The following is a 25,406-nucleotide window of genomic DNA, read 5'->3' as shown; positions in this document are numbered from 1 at the left end:
CGGCGATGAGTATTCTTCCCGACGCAAAAACTCCTCGATTTCGGCTGGTCGCTGGCCGGGTCGGGGTCGTGGAGCGTCGTAAGAGAACCCTCGGATGCCCAGTCTTCTGTATGGGCAGTGCCGGAGGACGTGACCGGCTTCGCCACAGTGGAAGCATAGTGGGCGGCGCTGGTCGGGAGTTCTCCACTCGTCGCATTTCCTCGGCTGCGCGCGTCGCTCGTAGGACGGGCGGGTTGGGGCGAGTGGGCGGCGGTCCAACGCAGCTGGCTGAGGGTGATAGGGGCTTGGGTCCCGTCGTCGAGGTGCAGGACGGCGCACAGCTGCGGCGTAAGTCATGGCTGGGGGCTGCATAGGCTGCATGGGTGTCGGCGTCACACCCAAGGCCTGTTGAACCTCGTCCCGGATGACGTCAGTGAGCGATGAAGGTTGCGGCTGCGTTCCCGTTGGCAGCAATCGTCGGAGCTCCTCTCGCACAACTTGACGTATAACCTCCCGCAGGTCATTGCTGTTAGCGGTGTCCAGGCAGCTTGCCGAGAAAACGCGCTGCTGGCGGTCATACTGGCGGGCTCGGGCATCAAGACTTTTTTCCATCGTGGATGCCTCTTCTACAAATTCCGCGACAGTTTTCGGTGGGTTGCGGACGAGGCCGGCAAAGAGCTGCTCTTTAACTCCTCGCATGAGCAGCTTTACTTTTTCTTCTTCCTTCATGCTTGCGTCGGTACGCCGAAAGAGACGCTTCATTTCCTCAGTGTACACAGAAACGGTCTCGTTTGGGTGTTGTATGCGAGACTGTAGCAGCTGCTGGGCTCTCTCCTTTCGCACGACGTTCGTGAAGGTCTTTAGAAGCTGCTCCTTGAACGTTTCCCAGTTCGTGAGGTTAGCTTCCTCATTCTCAAACCAGACTTTTGCTGGTCCCTCCAAGGCGAAGAAGACGTACCTAAGTTTCGTGGCATCGTCCCAGTTGTTGAAGATAGCCACACGGTCGAACTGCTCCAGCCATTCTTCGGGGTCGGCGCCATGCGAAGCGTCGAAGGTTGGTGGCACCCGGGGCTGCTGAAGAATGATTGGAGTCATCGTCTGGGGCACGCTCATGGTAGATGTTGCTGCTGGCTTTCGCTTCCGGGTAGGGTCCGGCAGAATCCCGAACTCTGGTTTGTCCCCTTGCAGGCGTCGGCTTGCGCGGTGGACTGGACTCAGGTCCTGCGGTAGATGACTCAAAGGGCTGGCGTCACGACTTGTAGGGGGTGTCCGGAACATGGGAGGCTACCCCGCACCTCCACCAGATGTCACGTTGTAGTGACGTCAGTCCAGTGGTCAGGAAGACACCAGAAAGACTTGTAAACGAAGCTCTTTATTTGGGCTGACTTGCGCCCTCAAAAGAACTGAATCACTCGGCGGCGGCGTAAGCAACAGGCGTGCTCGGCGGTCGTCGAACTACGATTGTCCGCCGCTCGCGGCATCGCTCAATTTATAGCCGGCAAGGAAACTTCCAGATAACAGATCAAGATCATCTACGGTAATCTGGAAAAACCTAGATGCAGCCTTTCATGGCTGCGAACAATCGAGATTAGTCTGGTCGCTTCTCGCGCCACGAACAAAAGTGATAACGACCCTTCCTGCTGCCTTGAGCGTGAACGAACACACTCTGCAATGATACGTGGCAATATCGTCCAATAAAGTACATAATCGTCAGCGAATAATCTAATATGACAAGATATATTGGTCGCGACGTCATTCATATAACAGGTTTTTCAGCGAAGGTGAACCAAAATTTCTTAAAATAGGCTTTTTCAGGTACGAAGGCGACATTGGGGCGCAGTAATACCGGCGTTGGCGTACATCAGAAAACAGGTAAATAATGTTAATAAAGTTAGGCGTTTAGCTAATTTCTGATAGTAAGCTTCTTTACTATAACTGTAAGGCTACTGGTCGCAGTTAAACATTCGCAGCCGCTCGTTAGTAATAGAGTAATCAGTTTTTAGAATTTCGAAAACGCGGTTACCCTTAGCGCTGTGGCTCGACAAAATCTGGCTATTTCAACTAGTCCCGTGCACTGGAGGGATTATTTAGCCTACACGCTTTACAAAAGCGCGTGTATTTTGGCCTGTTTTGGCCGCCTGTTTACAGGAGATATTCCAATGCCTGAAATGGAAACAGTTGGGGATAAGGGTTAATGAAGGATACCTAAGTAATTTGCGATTCTCTGATGACGTTGCCTTGCTAAGTCACTCAGGACCTTAACTGCAAAGCATGATCAATGAGTTAGGCAGGCAGAGCAGAACGGTGGGGTTAAAAATTAACATGCAAAAAACCAAAGTAATGCTCAACAGTCTAGCAAGGGAACAGCAGTTCTCAATTGCGAGGTCCTAGAAGTAGTAAGAAAATATATGTACCTAGGGCAGGTAGTGACCGCTGATCCGGATAATGAGAGGGAACTAACTAGAAGAATAAGAATGGGGTAGAGCGCATATGGCAGGTTATCGAAGATTTTGGATGGCAGTTTGCCAATATCCCTCAAGAGAATAGGCTACAACAGCTGTATCTTACCGGTACTCGCCTATGGGGCACAAAAGTGGAGGCTAATGAAGACGGTTCAGTTTGAGTTACGAAGAACGCAACGAGCTATGGAAAGAAAAATGACAGGTTTAACGTTAAGAGATCGGAAGCCGGGAGAGTGGGTGAGGGAACAAACGCGGGTTAATGACATCCTAGTCGAGAGAGAGGGAGAGATAAATGGACGGAAAGGCAGGGAGGTTAACCAGGCGACGCTCAGTAGGCTACCCTACACTTGGGGAGGACATCCTAGTCGAAATAAGGAAGAAGGAAGGGGCTTGGACAGGGCATGTGATGCGAAGGCAAGATAACCACTGATCCTTAAGGGTAACGGAGTGGATTCCAGGAGAAGGCAAACGTAGCAGGGAGCGCAGAAAGTTAGGTGGGCGGATGAAATTAAGAAGTTTGCTGGGATACGGTGACCGCAAGTGGCACAGGACAGAGTTAATTAAAAACATTCCGGACTGGCCGCCATTGGAAACTGAACCTGGCAACGTTTAACGCTAGAACGTTATCCAGTGAGGCTAGCTTAGCAGTGCTATTAGAGGAATTAGCGTGTATTAAATGGGATGTCATAGGGCTTAGTGAGGTTAGGATGACATATTAGGCGTTAGGAGCTTAGGAGATTAGGAGGACAGAACTAGGTGTGGGATATATTCTTCTATTCTATCTATAGTCTTCGAGCTTCTTCTGCGCGTTGAACGTAGGCAGCGACGTCGACGTTGCCTCCTTCGATAACGTTCGGCGGCATGGCGTCCAGCGTGGTCGTGGCCTCTCTGCCATGGACGAGCCTAAAAGGCGTCATCTGGGTGGTCTCCTGCACTGCGGTGTTGTAGGCGAAGACGATGTAAGGCAGGATGACGTCCCAAATCCTGTATACAATTTTGGTATACAGTTGTAGAGTAAAATTTGGCGACTTCTGCTGCTGTTCCGCTCGGTAGTGCTATTGATTCGGCGTAGCGGGTCATGTAGTAGGTCTCTATGATGATCCACTTATTTCTAGACATTGACTGCGGGAAAGGGCTAAGTTCATGCCGATCTGCCGATAGGGCCTTGAGGGGGGTTCATTGGGATTCAGAAACCCTGCTGGTCGGGTGGGAGGGGTCTTTCGTCGCTGATAATCAAGGCAGCGAGGTTTTTACATAATGTGCGACATCGGCAGACAGTCGCGGCCAGTAATACTTGTCTTGAATGCGGCGGAGGGTGCGAGAGATGCCGCGATGTCTAGCTGTCGGCTCGTCGTGTGAAGCCTGAAAAACTTCTTCGATGAGACTGGCAGGTACAACAAGGAGATAGGCTGTTTCGTTCGCTGCAAAGTTCTTCTCACGAGGACATCATTTCGTGCACAGAACGACGACAATCCTTTCTTGAACGAGGCGGAGGGTGAAGAAACCTTGCCTTCCAAGTAGTCGATGGGGTGTTTTAGGTCGGGGTCTGGGCATTCCTGCTGTACAAAAGAGCTGGGGCTGAAGGGTCCAAGAAAGGCGTCCTCATCGTCGTCCGGCGGCGGTGCATCTACAGGGGCTCGTGACAGGCAGTCGGCGTCAGAGTGCTTGCGTCCGGACTTGTAAACGACGGTGACGTCAAACTCCTGGATGCGCAGGCTCCACCGAGCGAGGCGGCCGGAGGGGTCCTTCAAATTGGCAAGCCAGCACAGCGCGTGGTGATCGCTGACCTCCTTGAACGATCGTCCGTTCAGGTAGGGGCGAAATTTCGACGTAGCCACCTTTTCACATGTCGAATAGTTAGCGTCGGCCTTGGACAGGGAACGGCTAGCGCATGCGATTACCATCTCCAGTCCGTCAGTTTTCTGAACGAGGACAGGGTCTAGGCCCACGCTGCTTGCGTCGGTATGTATTTCAGTCTCGGTGTTTTCATCCAAGTTCGTGAGGATCGGTGGCGACTGTAAATTACGCGAAAGTTTCTTGAGGGCATCTACTTGCGGCGTGCAATTTAACTTGCACGTCTGCCTTTGTCAGGTGGGTCAGAGGCGCGGCGATGCTCGAAAAGTTCTTGAAAATTTGTCAGTAGTAAGCGCACAGTCCGAGGAATGTGCACACAGCTTTCTTTTCTGCCGGCGGTGGAAATAATGCAATCGCAGCTATTTTCTGTATGTCTGGGCGTACTACCTCCTTGCTAACGGTGAGGCCTAGAAATAGCAGCTCTTCATACGCAAAGTGAGACTTCTCTGCTTCCAAGGTTAGGCCAGACGACTTGATTCCGTCTAGTACTGTTGGACGCCTTTTTAGGTGCTCTTTAAAGTTCGAGGTGAAGACAACGACGTAATCTAAATATACAAGACAAATTTGCCGCTTCGGGCCGACTAGCACTGTATACATTAGTCGCTGAAACGCCGCTGGTGCGGAACAGAGACGAAATGGTATCACCTTGAATACGAAGAGGCCATCCGGAGTGATGACTGTTGTCTTCTCGCGATCTCTATTATCAACCTCAATTTACCAATAGCCGCCCTTGAGGTCCATGGATAAGACATTCTTGGCGTCGCAGAGACGGTCTAGTGCGTCGTCGATGCGAGGGAGGGGGTAGACGTCCTTCTTTGTGATGTTTTTCAAGCGGCGGTAATCAACGCAGAGCGGAAGTGCGCTGTTTGTCTTTCTCACTAGAAGAACCGGTGCCGCCCAGGGGCTCTTTGAAGGCTGGGTGACGTCGTCGCGAAACCTTTCTTCCCTTTGGTTCTGGATGGCTTGTCGCTCTCGTGCCCACTCAGTACGGCGCTTTGGCCGAGAGGTCGGACGTCCTGGTCGGTTATAATGCGATGCTTGGCATTCGGCGTTTGTCGGACCGCCGTCGACGACGAGAAGCACTCGCTGTAGCTTCGAAGCAGATTGCGGATCTAGTCTTGCCTGTTCCTGGGCAGGGCGGGGTTTATGTCGAAAGTGGGCGAATTCTCTTGTGCAGGCGAATCTTTTGCGGATGGGTCGGAGAGCGCGAGGAGTTACATCGGACATTTCGTCGAAGAAAGCAATCGTCGTTCCTTTGTTAACGTTCCGGTATTCTTCGCTGGAGTTTGTTAGCAGTACTTCGGCTTCGCCATTGTGGAAATGTGCGATGTCTCTTATGATGCCGATTCCCCGCACTAGAAGCAGTTGCATGTTCCCCTCGATGATGGGTTCAGTGTTAGTGGCTTCCGCGGCGCCTAAGGTGACGATGACGCTTGAGCGAGGTGGGGCGCTCACTTGTTCTTCCAACACAGGGCAACGTGATGTTCCGGAGTTCTCATCGAAGGTACGGCTTCATCCGTCAAAACCGTGATAACCTTGGATCGCAGGTCTATGATCTCCTCATGCTCATTAGGGATATTCATGCCCAAGATCACTTCGCGGGAACATTGTCGTAGCACTACGAAGGTAGCGGGATAGGTATGTCACTTGAGCGTCACTCGCGCTGTGCATCGTCCTGATGGCGTAATGAGGTGGCCCCCTGCGGTGCGAATTTGCGGGCCGTCCCAAGCGTTCGCTGGTTTCCTCAGCTGCGCAGCGAATGTTCCATTCAAAAATATTCAGCTCCTGTGTCGGCTAGCGGTAACTTTACGGCCGTCGATAACCACTTCTAAGTCGGATGTCCTGGCTCTGGCGTTACACGTCGTCCTCGGCATCGGTTCACGGCTTCGTCGGGTATGCGAATCGTGGGTGGGGCGTGTGGTCGAAGATTTTCTGAATTGCGGCATCGTTTTGAATTCGTTTCTCGTTGTGGCCGAAGTTTTCATTGTATGCGGCGTCGGCATGGTAGGTGCGGCGTCTTCATACGGCGTGGTCGCTGGAGGATATTCGTCGTTTCTTCGGCAAGCAACCTGACGTTTAGTTTCCGCTACGGGGGCTAGGAGGCTTTCCTTGGCGATGCAAAACGTGTGGTGGACGGCGATGGGGAGCGAAAGAGACTGCTTGACGACACGTACGCACCTCTGCGTAGGTAGTCATCGATTTCCCACGGTCGCCGGCCGGGGAGTGGTCTTAGGGCGTCGATGGTGATACCGCGCAGGCCGATGCGTCTGTACGGGTAGTGGCGAAGTATGTGCCCGGCATGGCAGCAATGGAAACACAGTGGGCAGTTGTCGGGAGTCCTCCACTCGTCGCATTTTCTAGAGCTGTTGCGTCGCTCGTAAGGTAAGCGTGAGGGCGCTAGGGGCCGTCGTTCTTGTAGAGTTGGTGCCCGTCGAAGGGGCTTGGGGCTCTCGTCGGCGCGAACTGTGTGGTGCGGCGGCGTAAATCACGGCTTCAGCTTCCCCTGGTGTCGTCGGTGACGGGGAGAAATGTTCATGCTGTACTTCTTCATGGATAGTGTCCGTGGGTGACTCCACATGAGTCTGCTGCATCTGCTGTGTTGGGGATGGTAGTAGTCGGCGAAGTTCTTTGCTAACAATTTTGCATATTAGATCTCGCAGGTTATCCCCGCTAGAAAGGGATATGATCTTGGGGGCTGGCCGTAAGCACTTGAAATGATCAGTTGTTCTGACGGATCCGGGCATCAAGGGTCTTTTCGGGGGTAGAACCTTCGACTACGAACTCGGCGACGATTTTTGTAGGATTCCTGGTCAGACCGGCGCTACTTTACGCAACGCATCAGAAAGGTGAGCTTCTTTTCTTCAGTCATGTCAGGGTTGGATCGCCGGAAAAAGCGTTTCATTTGTTCCGCATACGCAGTCATGATCTCATTTGGGTGTTGAATTCGTGACTGCAGCAGGACTTCCGCTGTTTCTTTCCATGCGACGCTAGTGAACGTACCCAGTAGCTGCTTCTGGAAGGTTGCCCAGGTCGTGAGGGAAGATTTGCGGCTTTGAAACCCCGTTCAGACAGACCTGTCGAATGCAAAATAAACGTTTCGAAGCTTAGCGCTGTCGTACCAGGCGTTCAGCGCTGCCGGACGGTCGTGCACTTCCAGCCAGTCTTCTACATCTTCGTGTGGTTCTCCCATGGAATGCCGGTGGCTCTCGGGGCTGCCTAAGCACGACGGGCGTTTCACTAGGTTCCATCGCGGGGGACATATCAGGACTGCACGTCAGCCTCTCCACCAGTTGTCACGTAGTTGGGACTGAAGTCCGGAGAGCAGGAAGACAGCGAAAATGGCTTCAAATTGAAACTCTGTATTTGGGCCCACTTGCGCCCGCGAAGAACTCAGTGATTCGGCGGCGGCGTAGCAACAAGCGTGCTCGGCGGTCGTCGAACAGAATCCCCTCCGCTCTCGGCCGTGCTCTTTTTAAAGCTGATAACGAACTTTTGAGATAAAGCGCGCGAAGTAGTCGTATACAACTTAAGTCTGGAGTGAAGCTCCGCCCTTATTCAGCCTCCGCGCACAAAATTCCTCCACGACGACAAAGTAGTCAGCTGCTCAAACGTTTCTTGTTACGTTAACAAGCTTAACACAGAAAAAAAAATTACGAGCTCTAGAATTTTGATGCGCGGATTTTTTGATATAGTCAAACATTAAAAAGACGATTTCGTTTACAGTTGCGATTGGCCGTCGGAGTAATACAGGACGCCGCGGACCGCATGCCAGTCCAACTGCTGCCAACTGCATGCGAAGTGCTGTTTTTTTTTTAAGTTCCATCCTACCACAGAGCACTCTAGAACAACGTAGGAACGCCTCCGCCTCGATGCGACGAGCTGCAATAAATGTGGTCGCATCTTGAGTCGCAATCGATTCGATAAAGAGTCTTGCCGGCAGCTTTGAAGAATGAACAAATACTGTAAAGTTTCCCGCAAAGTAATCGCATCATAGAATGCTGAGGAGATTTGTCAAAACTAGCGCCTGAAGACAGGACGGAAAGGTGAAACACACACTTACACGTTACACTTAACTGACAAATGAACTTTATTCATGAAGCAATGCTGAACATATACAGCGCAGACAAAAGAGTCAGTCAGTTCCGTCACATGTTCCTTAGTACCTTAACTTCTGTCATTCAAAAGCGCGCTTTCCTTCGATAGCAGTGAAAAGGATACTCACGCATGCATTCCAAGCAGCACGGCAGTAATGACCCGTAACTGGTCGAATACCAAGAAAAACTGACTCCAACAGAGGCCTATCATGGCATTTTATCTGCACTGTGTATTATAGCATGGCTTTACGAATAAAATTCTTTTGTTAGTACAGCGCATTATGTGTGTATGTCACCTTTCTGCCCGTGTCTTCAAGTGCTGGTTTTAATAAATAACCGACTCACCTAGAAAACAAAATTAGTGTGGATATCCTTATAGGTCGAGAATTTTGTCTCCAGGTATCGTCAGGGAAGCTGCAGTCCCCGGCTGACATTTTTCGCTAATCAGACAGACAGGCCAAAATAAAATCTAAATATTTGATAACATTCCCGCCTGATCTGGATGGAGGATAAAATGCGCCCAAAGATAACGTTCTGCCGTCGCGGTACGTAGTTTACACCTTACGGACTCTGACACCTTGTCCTAGATTTCAATTTGCGTACATTCTGTGTTGCTTTTTGCTCCAATCAATATGCCACCACCACGAGACTGCCTACCCTATCGAGATTTTTGGTAGCGCAAAGCAAATATTTCACAGTCTTTTACATTATTATCCAGGCACCTCTAGGCTGCAAAATTAATATCTGGGTTTAAAAACTTCAGAAACGTTAGAGATCACGGCGGCGACCCGCACTGGGAGAATGCTAAATCATTGACGCCTCCTCGGCGCTCGTCGCCTCTCTTTGCCTCTCTTTATCATTTGCTTCTTGTTTGTGAATAGTTAAACTACTTAATTAGTGTAATTATCTCATGCTTCAAAAGAAAGTCCATTTATTTACTTCCATTATACCTTACTTTATCTCAGTCAACCATTCTGGCTTTTCAAATTTGGCACTGTGGTTGCTTACCCGTCCACTTACTATATCCCCGTGCAGCCTATTCAACTGTCAAATAGTATTTGCTCATAATTAATTAATCTATGTCAATGAAACTTTTTGTTCGATTAATTACCACTCATCAAATACATTCCACTTAATTTAAAACTTAATTTTCACTTCTTTGCCTTTTTTCCACTATTTTGCCATCCACGGCTGTTTTCCCGGCCACTCACTTTATCGACGTCCGTGCTATTTCGACGGTTATCTAATATTTTTGCTGTAATTAATTAAGTCACCACTCTATTGACATCAAATTTCTTGCGCATCATTCTCACATCTTTATCGCTCACAGCCATTTTTTCGAACCTACCTCTCCTGAGAACGACACAACTACTGCGAACACGTTTTAGTGGCGCGATCTCGCCAACATAGCCTCGTAAATTAATGCTTTCGCATTAATAACCCGTGGTATGCATGAGTTTTGTTTTTAAGACTGGCAGTTTATCACAAGCACAGAGCAGGATTCCTTTTTTTCTTGTTGCCATTTGCTGGTCATGGTTTCAAACACATCTTCGTTAACCGCAAGTTTATCATATACCACAGATGTCATGTATTGATCGTTGCTCATTTTTCATTTGCCAATAGCCCAGAGATTCCGCCTAGCCTCTCGAACACGAGCCACGCCGCGGTGGCTCAGTGGTTACGGCGCTCGGCTGCTGACCCGAAAGACGCGGGTTCGATACCGGCCGCGGCGGTTGAATTTCTTTGGAGGAGAAATTCCAGAGGCCCTGTACTGTGCGATGTCAGCGCACGTTAAAGAACCCCAGGTGGTCGAAATTTCCGGAGCCCTTCACTGCGGCATCCCTCATAGCCTGAGTCGCTTTGGGACGTTAAACCCCAATAAACCATAATATCGAGCATGAGGTGAAAAGTCCCTAGAAAATCCAAACTCAGTGTCTTTGAATTTCTTTGTTTACTGAGCATCTGTTCCACATCATTTTAACACATAAAATTTGCAATCCTTGGTCGGTTCCGTCCTTCTTCATGTGTTCCACATGTGTGCTCTCTGAACTTACCCAATGCTCATCTTAAGCTTATCACGACAAAAGTCGTTAGTGATCTTGTCTGATCATTCGCAGGATAATCTTGGAGTCACGGTCTTCAACTTGACAAAATACAAAATTTAATCTTCTGCCCCTGTCCCAAGATCGTTTTAGCCGATTTGGCAGCGATTTCGAAGCGCACCGTACGTTCAATACTGCGCTAAAAACTTCTGATAAGAACCATCCGTGGTGCCGATATTGCGAAGAGCAACGGTGAGAATTAGCACGTTGATATGACCTTGCGCTGGCAACTAATCACAAGGTCAAACTGGCTTTCGCATAAAGAGCGCCTTATACTGAGCTGTCGGTGAGCTGCTGAGGCCAGTGTTGTCACCCAGCACATGTTGGGGATGAAGTATAATAAACAAAGTTATTTTCTTGCAGTTCCAGGGGTAGATTTACTGTTATTTAAAGATGTTAAAGTGGAACTTTAATTTTTGATGTGTCAAAGAAAATTTCCGTGCTCGTTGTAGGAAAACAGTTCTTTTTTTGGACATCTTACTGTTTTTATGGTCGTAGTTTCTGTTGGAACGCTAGTGCACAAAATCGGCACGAGATATATTAAGATAATGCAAGTCCGACTACTAGCTTTATAAGCGAATGGATCCCTGATTATTCTGCTTATGTACGCGCGCATGGCAGCGCAGCTGATGGCGTGTTCCTGCTGTACCAGCTGTCCTCCTATTGGAGCTCCTTCGTCGCCATGATTGCCACGGTGTCTTTAAGCCTATTACTCAGCCTTCTACTGGGTAAGTGCGATATAATTGCTTTGCCCTTGGGGTTGTGCACCTCACACATTGTTTCCGACTAACACAAGATTTACCTCTCATCGTTTGTTGCTGAATGCTCCTGTGAACTCTCCTGTACAACAACCTTTTCTTCAAAACTCAAGTTAACCGCCTATATCCACTTTGAAACCTGTTTCAGTTTCCATGGCATTGGCGTTCAGTGCATTGATGAGCATTGTTTTTGAAACTCGAATATGAAAACGACAGCCAAATCTGCGAAAACACGTCACGATGCCTCTACTTTCTCCCTGGGCGTTGACGCCAGTTAAGCTTGAACGCGACAAAATTCAAGTCTTAGATATCAATTTAATCAAAAGTCATGCTCAGTTCTTAAGCCTGGGGCGTACTTTGAGTTAAAAACCAAATCAATTCTGCTTGGGACTTAGCGCAGAAGCTCGAATGCATTAACATCAAAGTGCTCATTAAAACTTCCCGCTGGTGCGCGTTAAAAAGCTCACTTTCGCAAACAGGAAGTTCGGAGCAGTACAGCAAATGATCAGCGGGACGATGTCCTGCCTCCACAGGCGTTTAAGGGCAATGCGTACCCTGTCGAACATTGTAGTAGAGGATACGGTTTACTGTGTCATACACTCCCGGAAAGTACAGGAGTAAGGTACGAGAGAAAGTACTTGATTGTAGCTAAAACTTCAGCGTGTAATCTTGGAGACATTAAACTAATGTCGCCGCGTACTCTCTCCCAGCATCGCTCGCAGAGTAGCGAATATTGCGGCTTTAAACCTGCGCATTAAGTTTAATAGTTTAATAGCATAAAAGCTGATTTCCTAATCTAATTATTAGCAGTAAAAATAAACTTTTGAGTGATACTTTTGTCTTTCGTCCCGTCTTTGGTGCGCTGTGAGCAAAATTGAACTCATCTAATTTTTACGAAATGCTACTAAACGAGCTTTCTCAGAATAAACAAATTCTATGCATACTGCCACCTACTCACTACGTTTCGTTAAAATATAGCTTGTTCTTGGTAATATTTAAGACACTGAATTTAGTTCCCGATTCTATCCTGAATTCTTATCTCAGTTAAATTTTACAACTTGCTTAGTGCTTTCATATACAAGAAAAACCCAGCGTTTTAGGTTATACGTTTGTTACCCTAGGAAGTACATAAAACCACTGCACTTGTTTCTGTATTTAGTAGCTTGACCCGCCGCGGTGGCTCAGTGGTTATGGTGCTCGGCTGCTGACCCGAAAGACGCGGGTTCGATCCCGGCCGCGACGGTCGAATTTCTTTGGAGGAGAAATTCTAGAGGCCCGTGTACTGTGCGATGTCAGTGCACGTTAAAGAACCCCAGGTTGTCGAAATTCCCGGAGCCCTCCACTACGGCGTCTCTCATAGCCTTAGTCGCTTTGGGACGTTAAACCCCATAAACTAACGAAACCAACCAACCAGTAGCTTGAAACTTTACCATTATGCAGAATGTCAGAGATATAGTTATCCTTGTCGTTCTCTTTTATTATGCCTTGAAACTGTGGACTATTTTCGTCGCTGTGTTTTGTGCAAACGCAAGTCCACAGCTGTACACTACTGTAATGGCCCTTTTCTTCGGTTGACAGTACAAAGAAACTTTAAAAAATACAGGCAGTGGCAAAACATCAAAGAGGTTCCCAGGAAGGCCGCAGTAATAACCGCAGGCCGGTTCAGCTCTGAGCGCGTAAATAATTTAATCCACCGCGGTGGTTCAGTGGTTATCGTGCTCGGGTACTAATCCGAAAGACACGGGTACAGTCACAGCAGCGGCTGCCACATTCCGATGGATGCAAAATCCTAGAGGCCGTGTACATATCAGTGCACGGCAAAAAACCCCGAGGTGGCCAAAGTTATCCGGAGCCTTTCGCGACATCTCTCATATCCACAGTCTCTATGGGTCGTTAACCGCATAAGCGAAATATGAAGGCCTAATTAACAAAGGCAGGTTCAAGATTCATTCAGACCACCTAGGAAGCTTTCCTCGCCTGTAGATGGACGAAATCAATCGATAACTTTGCGTTTGTGCAGCGTCTCTTGTAGCCAATGAAGTAACATTTGAAAAACTGCATAATTCTTCGGATAGAAGTCGCATCGTTGGAAACGATGGTGCAAGCATAAGTTTGTGAAGTCATGGATTTAAGATTGCCGTTGAAAACTCTGTTCATAGTACGCAGCATAGTGAAATACCATTGTGGGTGGTACAGCGCATAGAAGGCGAAAACACAAAAAGAAAGAGACACCACAGACGATAGCTGACTCGCAAGTCATGTGACATTACAGTGCCAAGACCACTTGCACAAGATATTCCATAGGTTTGACTCAAATGATCTCGGCTTCGTAACGTCACATGACTTAGATGCACAAATTTCGTGTTATTTTCAATAAAAATTTTAGTTGCTAGTCAGCGCTCGTCTGTGGTGTCTCTCTTTTGTGCTTTCGTCTGTTTCGCGCTGTGCCACCCCTCCCCCCCCCCCCCCCAACGAACTTTTACCAACTCGTCCAGCTATCCATCCTTCTTCAGTGAAACACCACTTGCAGGAATGCCACCTTACCAAACTTTCCAATTAAACAAAATTTCGTCAAATCATGCGCCGAATTGCCATTATATCTTAAGTAAATCGCTTTCTATTAAATGTGTGTAAGCGTGTGGCACCTTCCAGTTCAACAAATATCTTAGCGAAAACTGGCGCAAACTCTTCGGTCAGAATGCATGCAACGTTATTTTATCCGCGGAGCTTCGCAGAGAGCAACTGCGATGGTGCGCAGCTTGCGAAACTTCACATCGCCCTGTGTTCGCTTCTGAATCTTCTGCCTGCTGTACCTATACTTTGGTTTGTGACGTCGTTGGCATACAGCTCGAACAGTAGCTGAAATTATTGGCTTCGTGCTTTCCTCGCTTTCAGTCACAGGCAGATGACCCTTAAAAAGGTGCACATTTATTCTCATAGAAGCTCAGAGACACCCAGCAAGAATTTCTACGAAAACTGACGTATGAAGTCAGCCACGATATTGGGCAGTTCACGACGTTCGCATTGACAAATACAAATCACCGGCAGTAAAATTTACCATTTTATTAAAAGTATTTAATGCACCATAAATATTTGGTCTCATGAACGGCTTCGATTTTAAAAACATACTTAGGTTCAATGCAGTAAGCCTCTTCATCGTTATTTCAATTCAGTGAGCTTTTACCTTACGTAAGCATTCCCCCTGAAGTTCCTACAAGTGCTATTTCACAGTATTCCTGCTTGGTTGCTAAGAAACTGGGAGAAATGAAAAAACTCTAGGCTTCAAGGCCCCCATCCTGGCCGATGAAGTTACCGCTTAGGTTCACTAAAGATCTTCATCGTTATTTCACTTCGGTGAACTTTTACCTTGCTTAAAAATTCCACTGCTTAAAAATTCAAAGTGGTATTTCACATTATTGCTGCTTGGTTACTGAGGAACTGAGAGAAATGAAAAAAACACAAGGCTTCAAGGCCCCCATCCTGGCCGATGAAGTTATCACAGAGCCATAACGCACTCGCCTCCACCCCAATAAAACTGCCAACTCCACGGTCCAGCCCCCCGAATCACACCAACGTACGGGCCAGGTTGCCTAGAAATGACTGCTTCGTAGCCCGTGGCGGCCAGATTATAACTGGACAGCTGGTGACAGTGGAACACTTTTGTACAAAGAAAGTCCTATTACAGCTGCTGCCATCATAAAAGCGGTAGATTAACGTCATCGATGCCGCAGGATAGTACTGGTGTGATCTGAGGGCGCTACAGTTGAATTTTACGTTTCTGAGTTAGCGAAATATTTTTAGGCAGCTTTAGATGAAAAACTCACATCCACTTGTTGGCTGACTGGTTATTTTAATTCATTTAAACCTGGTTCTTCTAAATCAACCGCCATCCATTTTATACCTAAGCCGCGGCACCTTTCGAGCGCTTTCGTTGTGGACAACGGACCGGTGGGGGTTGCAAACTGCCATATGTTTCATTTTACTCTGCTTCATTTAGAAAATCTTTCCTTTCTAAACGAGCATGACGCTTTAGCACTTCCACTTGTCTCTCTGGTTTGTTCGATTCGGCAGGCGGGAAGCGAGAGCTGGACAGGAGCCTACGACTCTCCAGTCCCGCCTTCCTGCGGCTATGGACGAGGTTGGGTCTACTCAACGAGCAGCTAAAGGTGCGTTGAGAAGACCGGCCTTTAGCGTCGAGCCCGTCCTCGGCATGAAATACGTGGGATGCTACCGACCGATGCTGCTTACCAGCCTTCGTGTACCATTGTCTTCGCGGTGGCGTCTGGAGAAAACTCCGCGAGACAGGCAGCACAGATTGAAGCACTTATGTACTTATGTGGTAAAGTAATAGAAAACGTGTGCGTTAGCACTATTTTTAGAAATTTATTGCGGGTAGACAGGTATTAATGTGTTCTTCAGGTGACGACGCTAATACGCGGATTTCACAAATAACACCGTAGAAGCAAACATACGGAAGACTACGAAACTTAAGCGCAAAACTGAAATTCGGTCGATGAAAGGAAAATAACTGCACTTTAAGCTTGCACATAAGATAGTCGCCATTGTAAATGACAAGTGAACAAAATTACTCTTATGTACTCATTACCGATGGAGAACCCCCTTACATTCGTCGACATTGTTCTTCCTGTTTATTTCAGGCTATTACAGCTTTAAGCTCCTGCAAATACCCTGCCTCAAACAAATCTTCTTTTTTTCCAGAAAAGCGCTTAAAGCTGAACCATTTTGAAATAAATCGGCTCAAGTAAAAGCAAGCATTGTCTTCAGACGAACAGGTGGTCAGTTGAAAACAAATGAAAAATTAACCTTAAAACACATTCCGCTTCATCGCTGAGGTTTTCATACGGGAAGCGAGTTTACCTATTCGCTTGAGAGAAAATGACAAGAGTGCAAATATGAAAGATATTGCCATGACTTCGACAAAGTGAACGGCAAATAGGGGGCCTCATGCCGAACGCCGCTTGCTCATATAGTTCAGCTCTTCGGCTGTGTTCCTCTACACATATGTAATTCCTCTTTTCTGATGACATAGTCACGTTACAAATCATAACTGACCTCATTGTTTCGTTCAAGTTCACCGTTCTTGATTTAATGCCATATGGCTGAGCCAGAAGGCTACTTATAGCTCACCATTCAAGGAGACATGGAACGATGGTCTCATTGAAACTATCTATTTCTTCGGCTTTTATCGTTGAAAGAAAAAATGTTTTCAGATTGTTTTCGTGTCCACCTGCAGAGTCCCTGAAGTTAGTGATGCTTGCTATTCGTTGTTACCATCATCTAAAAACGGTTGATTGCGGTAAGCCCGCTAGAAGTAGGTCTTAGAAACAAAACCAATGCTTTCACTAATACGGTAATTTTTCTACGCTCTAGTGTTAACAATTGCTTTTAAATATGTACGCATGCTGTAGTTTTGCTGTTGTGCTGAAATTTATGCAAGTGCTCAGGGATTTTAGAAGGTGCAGTGATCTAATTAAGCTGCAATATAGAGCTCAATTCTGCATTAGATCTCCTGGGGCTCAAAAAAGGAATAGGCATTCAAGACAAAATGTTCGGGCTCCAAAAAAACATTTATTCAGAAGGAGACTTTCGGCGTGTTTTGCAAGTTTGCTCTTTGTGAACAGAGAGCTCGGGCAGTCTATTACAAGGCTAGTACTCTAAAACACCTCATGCAAGCTTCACTAACGGTCACCATGTGCAATCACGTCGCAATGACTCTCGCAATGAGATTTTGCGGCAAATTGTAAACCTTTACGGGAATTAGGCTTATGTGTTTTTCTTAAATTAGGACTGCGGTCATGTTTGTAGTGGTTCACTGCTCGAAAGTTTTTATTCTTTCCAGCCGAGGTGCGAAAATGGATACTCCGGATGGGCGTAGTGATGAAAACGAAACTAAATATAGCCACATAGCCCTAATTGTTTGGCAGTAAGTGCAACAACTAGCACACAGTTATATTAAGTCGAGAGTTGGACGAAAACTCGTATGGTCGGGGACAAATGTACTATTGTGCACGCACCGCATAATATTTATGTGCGGTGCGTGCAAGTGCATCCTGTCGCTCAAGGGCATCCAGCGGGCATGTTTCAGAAAATATATTGCTTCCTTCCATTCACAAAAAAAAAAGTTGTCGTTCATAACCTTAAGAGAAAACGGCTAAAAATTGAGAGATGCATGTCGCAAGACAGCACTGCCTGGGTCCGTCTATTTCTAAAGGGATTGCACAGGTTGCATTCTCTGCAGAGGCAGGTGTGAAAACGACAGGCTCAAACTTAGTATTCGGCTCGTATAAAAGAATAAGTAGCTGCTAAAGAGATTAAAAGAATCAGTTTTGTCTCAATGTGGCCTCCAAATTTTATACTGTGAATCACAAATTTACTAGAATTTACTAGAACACTTCTTATCACTATTTCTCTAATTTTTCTAATAATAAGCGCAATTAAAGACGCAGGCAATAGGGCTATCGAACAAGCACTTTCACACGAACCCTTAAGAATGATTCAGCATCGCGGTCGTGCGAAAATTTAAATATTTAGTGTTCTCCAAGTGTCTAGCCCGTCCCTGATTAATCTTGATCTAGTTCAATGCATTGCTTCGCAGGAACCGATTAACGAAGCGGACTTGAAAATCATGGAAGATGGCGATCAAGAGGAGCTCCCTCCAATCCTAAATCTCAGCGATTTGGCTGTCGGTCGTGCTTCATCCAATGGCGGCAAGGGCGTGATCGGCTAACCTTCCGTATTCATGCGAGTTTGTTCGATCCCACGACTGATGCCTGTCGAACATTCTCGGACAAAAATTTTGAATATTGGAGCGTTATAAGGTGCTGCCTTAGAAATAATAAAAGTAAATGGCGGTGCGTAGCAATATCTTTCTTTTAAATTGTTTCCGTAGCTCGCTTCGATCAGTTAAAGGTGCACTGAAGAGGAATCTCAATTCCTCTGTTTTGCCGCGGGAACTCGATCTACACGTTCAATAAATTCTTAGAAACCTCGATTTATTGCCCTGTGCGGCGTATTTCCCTAATTAAATCTAATTAACGTCCGGCTCCACCTTTTTTTTTTTAATTCTCCCCGTACGGTGGGTGAAGTCGACCAACGCTTGGAGTGCCTTTCAGCCAACTCCGGGGAGGCTTTGCTTTCGCTTTGATTTTGTTTCTTTTAGGTTTCCGTGAATAAATAGGTCTAGTCAGAGACTATATAGCTGCAAATTAGTCCCACGGTAATAAAAATACGCGCAGACTCTTTGCTTTCACCGATCACTGCGTATCACTCCGCCGGTGGCAGAGCAGCAAGCCACCACGGGACTAAGTGAAAGGTTGGTCGACTCCTCCCACCGTCTGCGCCAATTTAAAAAAAAGGAGTTGGGACGTTTAACTAGATTTAAATAGGGAAATCGGCCGCACACGGCAATAATTTGAAGTTTTTAGGAATGCTCGGAATGTGTAGTCCAGCGGTAAAAAGACAAGATCAGATTCCTCTTCAGTGCACCTTTAAGTCTGCAATAGCAAACAAACGGGAAAGCTTTTGAGCGTCGCAAAGACGCTAATAGCAAGAAGAATGCCAGCCTCCCGATGAGAGATCTGAGGATATATTGATGGTTATAGGGAAATCTTACGGTATGTGACAACATTACATAAATATGATAATTAAAATGAAATTGAAAACTTAAGGGAAAATGGCCCAGTAACTGTCTCACATACCTGGGTGGACACCCGACCCGCACCGTAAGGGAATAGATAAAGGAGGGAGTGTAAGAAGAAAGGAAGAAAGATATGCCGTAGTGGAGGGCTTCGGATTATTTTCGACCAACTGTGGGTCTCTAGCGTGCACCGACATCGCAAAGCACACGCGCGTCTTTTTTGCGTTTCGCCTCCATCGAAACGCGGCTGCCGCGGTCGACTTCGAGCCCGAGAACTCCGACTCAGTAGCCGAACGCCCTAAACACTCAAGAAAAGGTAGGAAAAGGTAGCAGCTCATGAAAAGGTAGGAGCAAGTTGAAGGTGCTCGGCCAGAAGACGATTTGTCTCAGATTAGCATTGATCTAAATGTCCTGGAATTGGGTAGGAGGAAAAGGAACTTTGATACACATGGTATTCTTATACGGAACACGAGAACATTGTCAGTAAGGTTAACGAGCTAGCCAAATTTATCCAGGTAACCTACGTCAGTGCTCGTGACCTCAAGTTCTGCCACAGGCTTTCTACAAAACGGAACAAAGTATCCGCCATTCTAGTTCAATCTGCGAGACTGTAATATAGGGATGAATGATTGCGGCAGAAAGGTTCTCTGAAGGAATGCACTGATGACATTTTTCTTTATAAGAGTTTAAGTTCTAGAGCTAGAGACTTCTTGCAGGCTGCAGATGAATGAGCCAAAGACTATAGTCAAAAGTGTGTGTGGCACGCCTATGGAAAAATCTGTTAACGTAATAACATTGTAGTGCAAGGCCAGACTCAGGAAGAAGAGGGAACCAACTGCACTCTGTTTGCCAGTGCCTGTCAGTTACTCAAGAAAAAACTGAATATTAAATGCCCTCGGATAGAGAAAAGGCGCAACAACAGGGCTCGTCCAATTGTTCTGAAGCTCCTTGATTATCATAAAAAAATGAACGTAATGAAGAATGCCTCAAAACTAAAAGGTTATAAAGTTTACATTCCGGAGGTTTTTATGCTTACGGCTTGCTCTGTTCGGCAAAAGCTGTGGGACGCTTCGGCTTCTTTTCGCAGTAACGGTTTAGCTTCAGTTTCAGGTTATTCACTTTGGATGAGGGTTATACAAAAGAGGGCGATAAAAACATCTGAGACCTTATCAAGCTGCTAGTTCGGGCCCATGCAATAAGTGAACAAAATAGCGTACCCAGGCATCCACATAAAAAATGTGCACATTTATATATGCATAGAAGATATTACACCAAACTAACAATCAGTTAAAGCAAGCTTATGCAACCAATGAAATGAATGCAAAGAAAACAGGGGTTGTTCGTCACAAACATTGAATAATACATAAATATAGATTCAGGGCTATTAGAAGCTATTAGATCATTCTATACAAACAAAGTATAGAACATTTCGACAAGAGCTGGAAAGTTATTTTAATAGATAATGTCCTTTACTAAGCGAGAGAAATTTGGGGTTTTGTAACCATTACTGGACGAGGGTTGCAAATTTTTGTAAAAGTATATGTTAATATACTTTGGCACGTTTAATTGTGTATGTTGTAAACGGCAGGTATGCAAAAATTATAATCATCCTCACTCCATGTGTGCCTTTTTGGGGGTATGAAGATGGTGGAGGGAAATGGGTTATAACTTGACAGAATTTTATGCACAGCACATGCTGTTTTGTAATCACGTGCGACTGTGAATGGCGTAATCTGCAGTTCGGAAAGTAGTGCTGCAGTGTGTTCTCTGTAACCTGAAAACGTTAGAATGCGCAGAGCACGTTTCTGCAGAACGATGAGTGGCTCTAGATGTGAAGAATAGGTATAGCCCCATGATTGAGCGCAGTATGTGAGATGAGAGTGAAAATTGCGAAGTATATTACTCTGAGCATTTTTAGGGGAAAGATTTGTCGTGCAATATATATATATATATATATATATATATATATATATATATATATATATATATGTATTCAGTAGGGGTTCCAATGGCCCAGTTTACTAAACTATATATATATATATACTCTGACGAAGGCCAGACCCTGGTCGAAACGTTAGAATAAAGTTGTTGTCTTTCTACCGTGTGTCAACCGAATTACGTTTATATATATATATATATATATATATATATATATAAACGTAATTCGGTTGACATTCGGTTGGCTCTAGATGTGAAGAATAGGTATAGCCCCATGATTGAGCGCAGTATGTGAGATGAGAGTGAAAATTGCGAAGTATATTACTCTGAGCATTTTTAGGGGAAAGATTTGTCGTGCAATATATATATATATATATATATATATATATATATATATATATATATATATATATATATATATATATATATATATATATATATATATATGTATTCAGTAGGGGTTCCAATGGCCCAGTTTACTAAACTATATATATATATATACTCTGACGAAGGCCAGACCCTGGTCGAAACGTTAGAATAAAGTTGTTGTCTTTCTACCGTGTGTCAACCGAATTACGTTTATATATATATATATATATATATATATATATATATAAACGTAATTCGGTTGACATTCGTAATTCGGTATATATATATATATATATATATATATATATATATATATATATATATATATATATATATATATATATGTATATATATAGGTTGCCAAAACGTGAAGTACTAGACTGCTTATAAGTACACGCTTCGTTAAAGGAAACATATTTATTCAACTCGACGTTTCGATCAGAAGAACCTGAAGAAGATCGGTCTTCCGATCGAAACGTCGAGTTGAATAAATATGTTTCCTTTAACGAAGCGTATACTTCGCTATATATATATATTATGGCAATAACCACACATAATATAACAAGGAATCGCTACACGTGCTTTCTGTGATTACCATTGGGGTCTTCTCATGTACTGCGTTTCGTGCTATTTAAAAACTAGGAAACTACAGCGTCCTGAGTAAAAACAGATTGGACACTTCCTTCATCACAACAGTTTTCAATTTCATGTGTTACTTCTGTTAATTTCAGTTTTCAATTTCATGTTTGATTCGGCTCCCGAGAGGTACCTGCTCGTTTCATGTTTTTCACGGTACCATGTATATATTGCGTAGAGTCAGCAATAAACCTCAGTTGTGAGTTAGCGCTTGTCTCCGTCGTCCTGTCCGTCTCTCGTTTTCCTTCGCGCTCTTTTTTTCTAACTGTTGTGTCCCCTTGTTGCTTTTGTGTGTGTGCGCCCCCGCGTCCTCCTCCTAACGACAGTTCGCATCCTCCTCCTAACGACCACTCAATCCTCCTCCTAACGACCACTCGCATCCTCCTCCTAACGACCGCTTGCCCCTCGTCGCACGCTGTCGCCGGATGCCCCCCCACGGTGCGCCCCCGCACCCTCCTCCTGTTCTGGGAAGCCACTCCCTGCCGTGGACGCTTCTCCACTCCCTCCTTTCTTCGGGCGGCCAGTTCGGCTCCTGCCTCGGTCGACGCTGGTCGCACCCTCATCGGCTTTAAATAAACGAAGTCTTAAAGTACCGTGTGCGTCTTTCGCTGCATTCAACACAGCGACCGGACACGACAGTGGCGACGAGAAAGTGGATTCGACCCGCGCTACGCAACGCTATTGACAAGCCATGGCTACGCGAGGGATTCCCAATCAGATACCAGAGTTCAACGGCTCATCGTGGTCATCGTGGGTTGGACGCCTTCAGTTCTACTTTGAAGCTAACAACATCACAGACCCAGCCTTGAAGAGGGCCAACCTGCTGACGCTGTGCGGGGAGCAGACCTACGATACTGTCTGCGCCCTTATTCAGCCAAGCACACCAGCGGCAGTGTCTTACGACGACATCGTAAAAGCGCTGCAAAAGCACTACGACCCAAGGCCATCCGAGGTCTACAGCCGGGCTCGCTTCCAACGACGAGATCAACTGGGAGGAGAAACTGTGAGCGCCTACGTAGCCGCGCTCAAGAAGCTCGCTGCCGACTGCAATTTTGGAACGCTGTCGACAACAGCTACCGGGCAGGAGGGAGACGCAGCTTCTTCTGCTAACACCACCATGCTTCCCTTGGACGTGATGTTACGCGACAGATTTGTGTGCGGGCTGAGTGACGAGTCACTGCAGCAGCGCCTGTTCGCTGAGAAGGACCTCACATTCAGCAAAGCTTACGACATCGCCGTTCGAGCGGAGAGCGCCGGTCACCAGCAGAGAGGGATTCGCCGGAACACCGAGCCGGTACACCAGACAAGCAACCAGGTGCGCAAGCCTTCTGTTGTTGTAAAATCGGTCAAAAAGGCACAACGCTGCTGGCGGTGTGACGACCAACACAACCCCCAGGGATGTCGATTCCAGTCAGCCACGTGTAATTTTTGCCACAAGCGAGGGCATATCGAAAGAGCATGCATTACGAAACGGAGACTTGCCAAGATAAAGTCACCTTCCCAGCCTAATCACAGCGTCAACGCCTCAGAGAATACGCCGCTATCTGATCTCCATGGAACAATATCAGCAACACCATCTGTGTTGTACGACCTGAACACCATGAATCTCGGCACGCGACCGAAGATTTTTACAGAAGTAAGCGTACATCACCAGCTGATTAAGTTCGAGGTGGACTCCGGCGCAGCCTGTACTCTGATCAGTGAGGACACGTTCCGAACTTCATGGCCATCTGACGCACCCGCCCTGCAACAAGACGACACGCACCTGCGAACGTGGTCAGGACAGAATCTGCCACTATTGGGCTCTGCCAACGTGCAGGTTAACTACAACGGCCAGACCCATACGCTACCTCTGCTTGTTGTGAAGGGCACAGGATCAAGCCTTCTAGGGAGAAACTGGTTTTCTCCACTAGGCGTGATGATATGCGGCAAACATCAAAACGCCGATGCGCTAAGCCGTCTGCCACTAGACGCAACTGTTGACGAACCCTTTCCACCAGGAGACGTTCTGATGTTCGAAGCACTGCCAGAACCTCCGCTTACAGCAGGCACAGTTGCAGCATCTACGCAGAAGTGCGCAGCTCTCCGGCTAGTTTACACAGCTGTTCAACAAGGCAACGTGCATAAACTCAAAGGGGACAACTTCGACGCTTACCGCAGGCGAGCTACAGAGTTGAGCACCCATCGCGGCTGCATCATAATTGGGTCCCGAGTTGTGATGCCGAGAGAACTACGCGCACAAGCTATGTCTCTCATCCACGCCGGACATCGGGGCATCGTTGCAATGAAAAAGTGTGCCAGAAGCTACATGTGGTGGCCTGGCACTGACAACGACATCGAAACAGTGGTGCGAGAATGCAAGCCTTGCCAGAGCAGCCGGAGCGCCCCGCCGAAAGCTCCTGTCCCAGAATGGGAAAAGCCAGACACACCATGGCACACACTGCACATTGATTTTGCAGGACCAATTGAGGGCTGCACTTTCCTTGTGGTCGTAGATGCCTACACAAAGTGGCTTGAGATAAGGCAAATGGGACAGACGACTTCGGCAGCAGTCATTGACAACCTCCGATCACTATTTGCAACGTTCGGCCTGCCGCGCAAGGTAGTGTCGGACAACGGAACACCGTTTGTGTCTGCGGAGATCCTCAAGTTTTATCGCGACAACGGGATCTCATCAGTTACATCGGCCCCCTACCACCCAGCGACAAACGGACAAGCCGAGCGCTACGTAGCCGAGCTAAAACGCGCCCTTGAAAGAGATCAGACAGGCTCGCTGCAGCGCCGCCTTGCGCGCTTTCTCTTCAAGCAGCACACGACGGTTCAGAGCACAACAGGCGAGACCCCCTCGAAAATGATGTTCGAGCGTGAAATGCGAACCCAGCTCACAGCCATCCTCCCCGAGCCAAAGGCAGAGACGTTCCGGGAAGAAAAAGCAATTCCGCGCTGCGGCACGCTTAATGAGGGGCAGCGCGTCCTCGCCCGACAGTTTCTGAAAAAGCCACGCTGGGAGGAAGCTACAATTGTCAGACGCATAGGCCTGCGCTCTTGGCTCGTCAACATACATGGCACAGTAGCACGCCGACATCTCAACCAGCTGCGTAGATTTACGACGCCGTCTGAGAGCTGTCCGCCAGCGGAGAGAACACGTGCACCATTTTCCCACATAGCCTGGCACCTCTTCCCGGAAGAAGAGACTTCGCCCAGGACAGACCCAGGAGACACAGCGAACAACAGCCAGCCTACAAGTGTTTCTCCCCCGAGCGCACAAAGCCAGCGCGCCTCCACGCGTGAGCGCCGACCCCCTGCACGATACCAGGCAACTTTCTAAGGGGGAAGGAAGTGTTGTGTCCCCTTGTTGCTTTTGTGTGTGTGCGCCCCCGCGTCCTCCTCCTAACGACAGTTCGCATCCTCCTCCTAACGACCACTCAATCCTCCTCCTAACGACCACTCGCATCCTCCTCCTAACGACCGCTTGCCCCTCGTCGCACGCTGTCGCCGGATGCCCCCCCACGGTGCGCCCCCGCACCCTCCTCCTGTTCTGGGAAGCCACTCCCTGC

At 47.1% G+C, this 25,406-nt stretch overlaps 1 protein-coding gene across 1 annotated transcript in view; it reads left to right on the top strand.

Annotated features, from left to right (window-relative positions):
- The window catches only part of LOC149337733 (putative sodium-dependent multivitamin transporter), a 188,487-nt gene extending 170,427 nt beyond the window's left edge, over positions 1–18,060 (top strand). The window contains exons 14-16 of the mRNA XM_089553492.1: positions 11,113–11,219; positions 15,321–15,415; positions 17,866–18,060. Of these exons, the coding sequence (XP_089409618.1) occupies positions 11,113–11,219; positions 15,321–15,415; positions 17,866–17,997 (334 nt within the window). The 3' untranslated portion in view covers positions 17,998–18,060. The remainder of the gene's footprint in view (positions 1–11,112; positions 11,220–15,320; positions 15,416–17,865) is intronic.
- The last annotated feature ends 7,346 nt before the right edge of the window (positions 18,061–25,406 follow it).

The sequence above is a fragment of the Amblyomma mixtum genome, chromosome 7 (assembly GCF_055824585.1).
Source record: "Amblyomma mixtum isolate Tamu chromosome 7, ASM5582458v1, whole genome shotgun sequence".
In the NCBI taxonomy this organism is placed as follows: domain Eukaryota; kingdom Metazoa; phylum Arthropoda; class Arachnida; order Ixodida; family Ixodidae; genus Amblyomma; species Amblyomma mixtum.
This window is presented reverse-complemented; position numbering and strand designations above follow the sequence as displayed.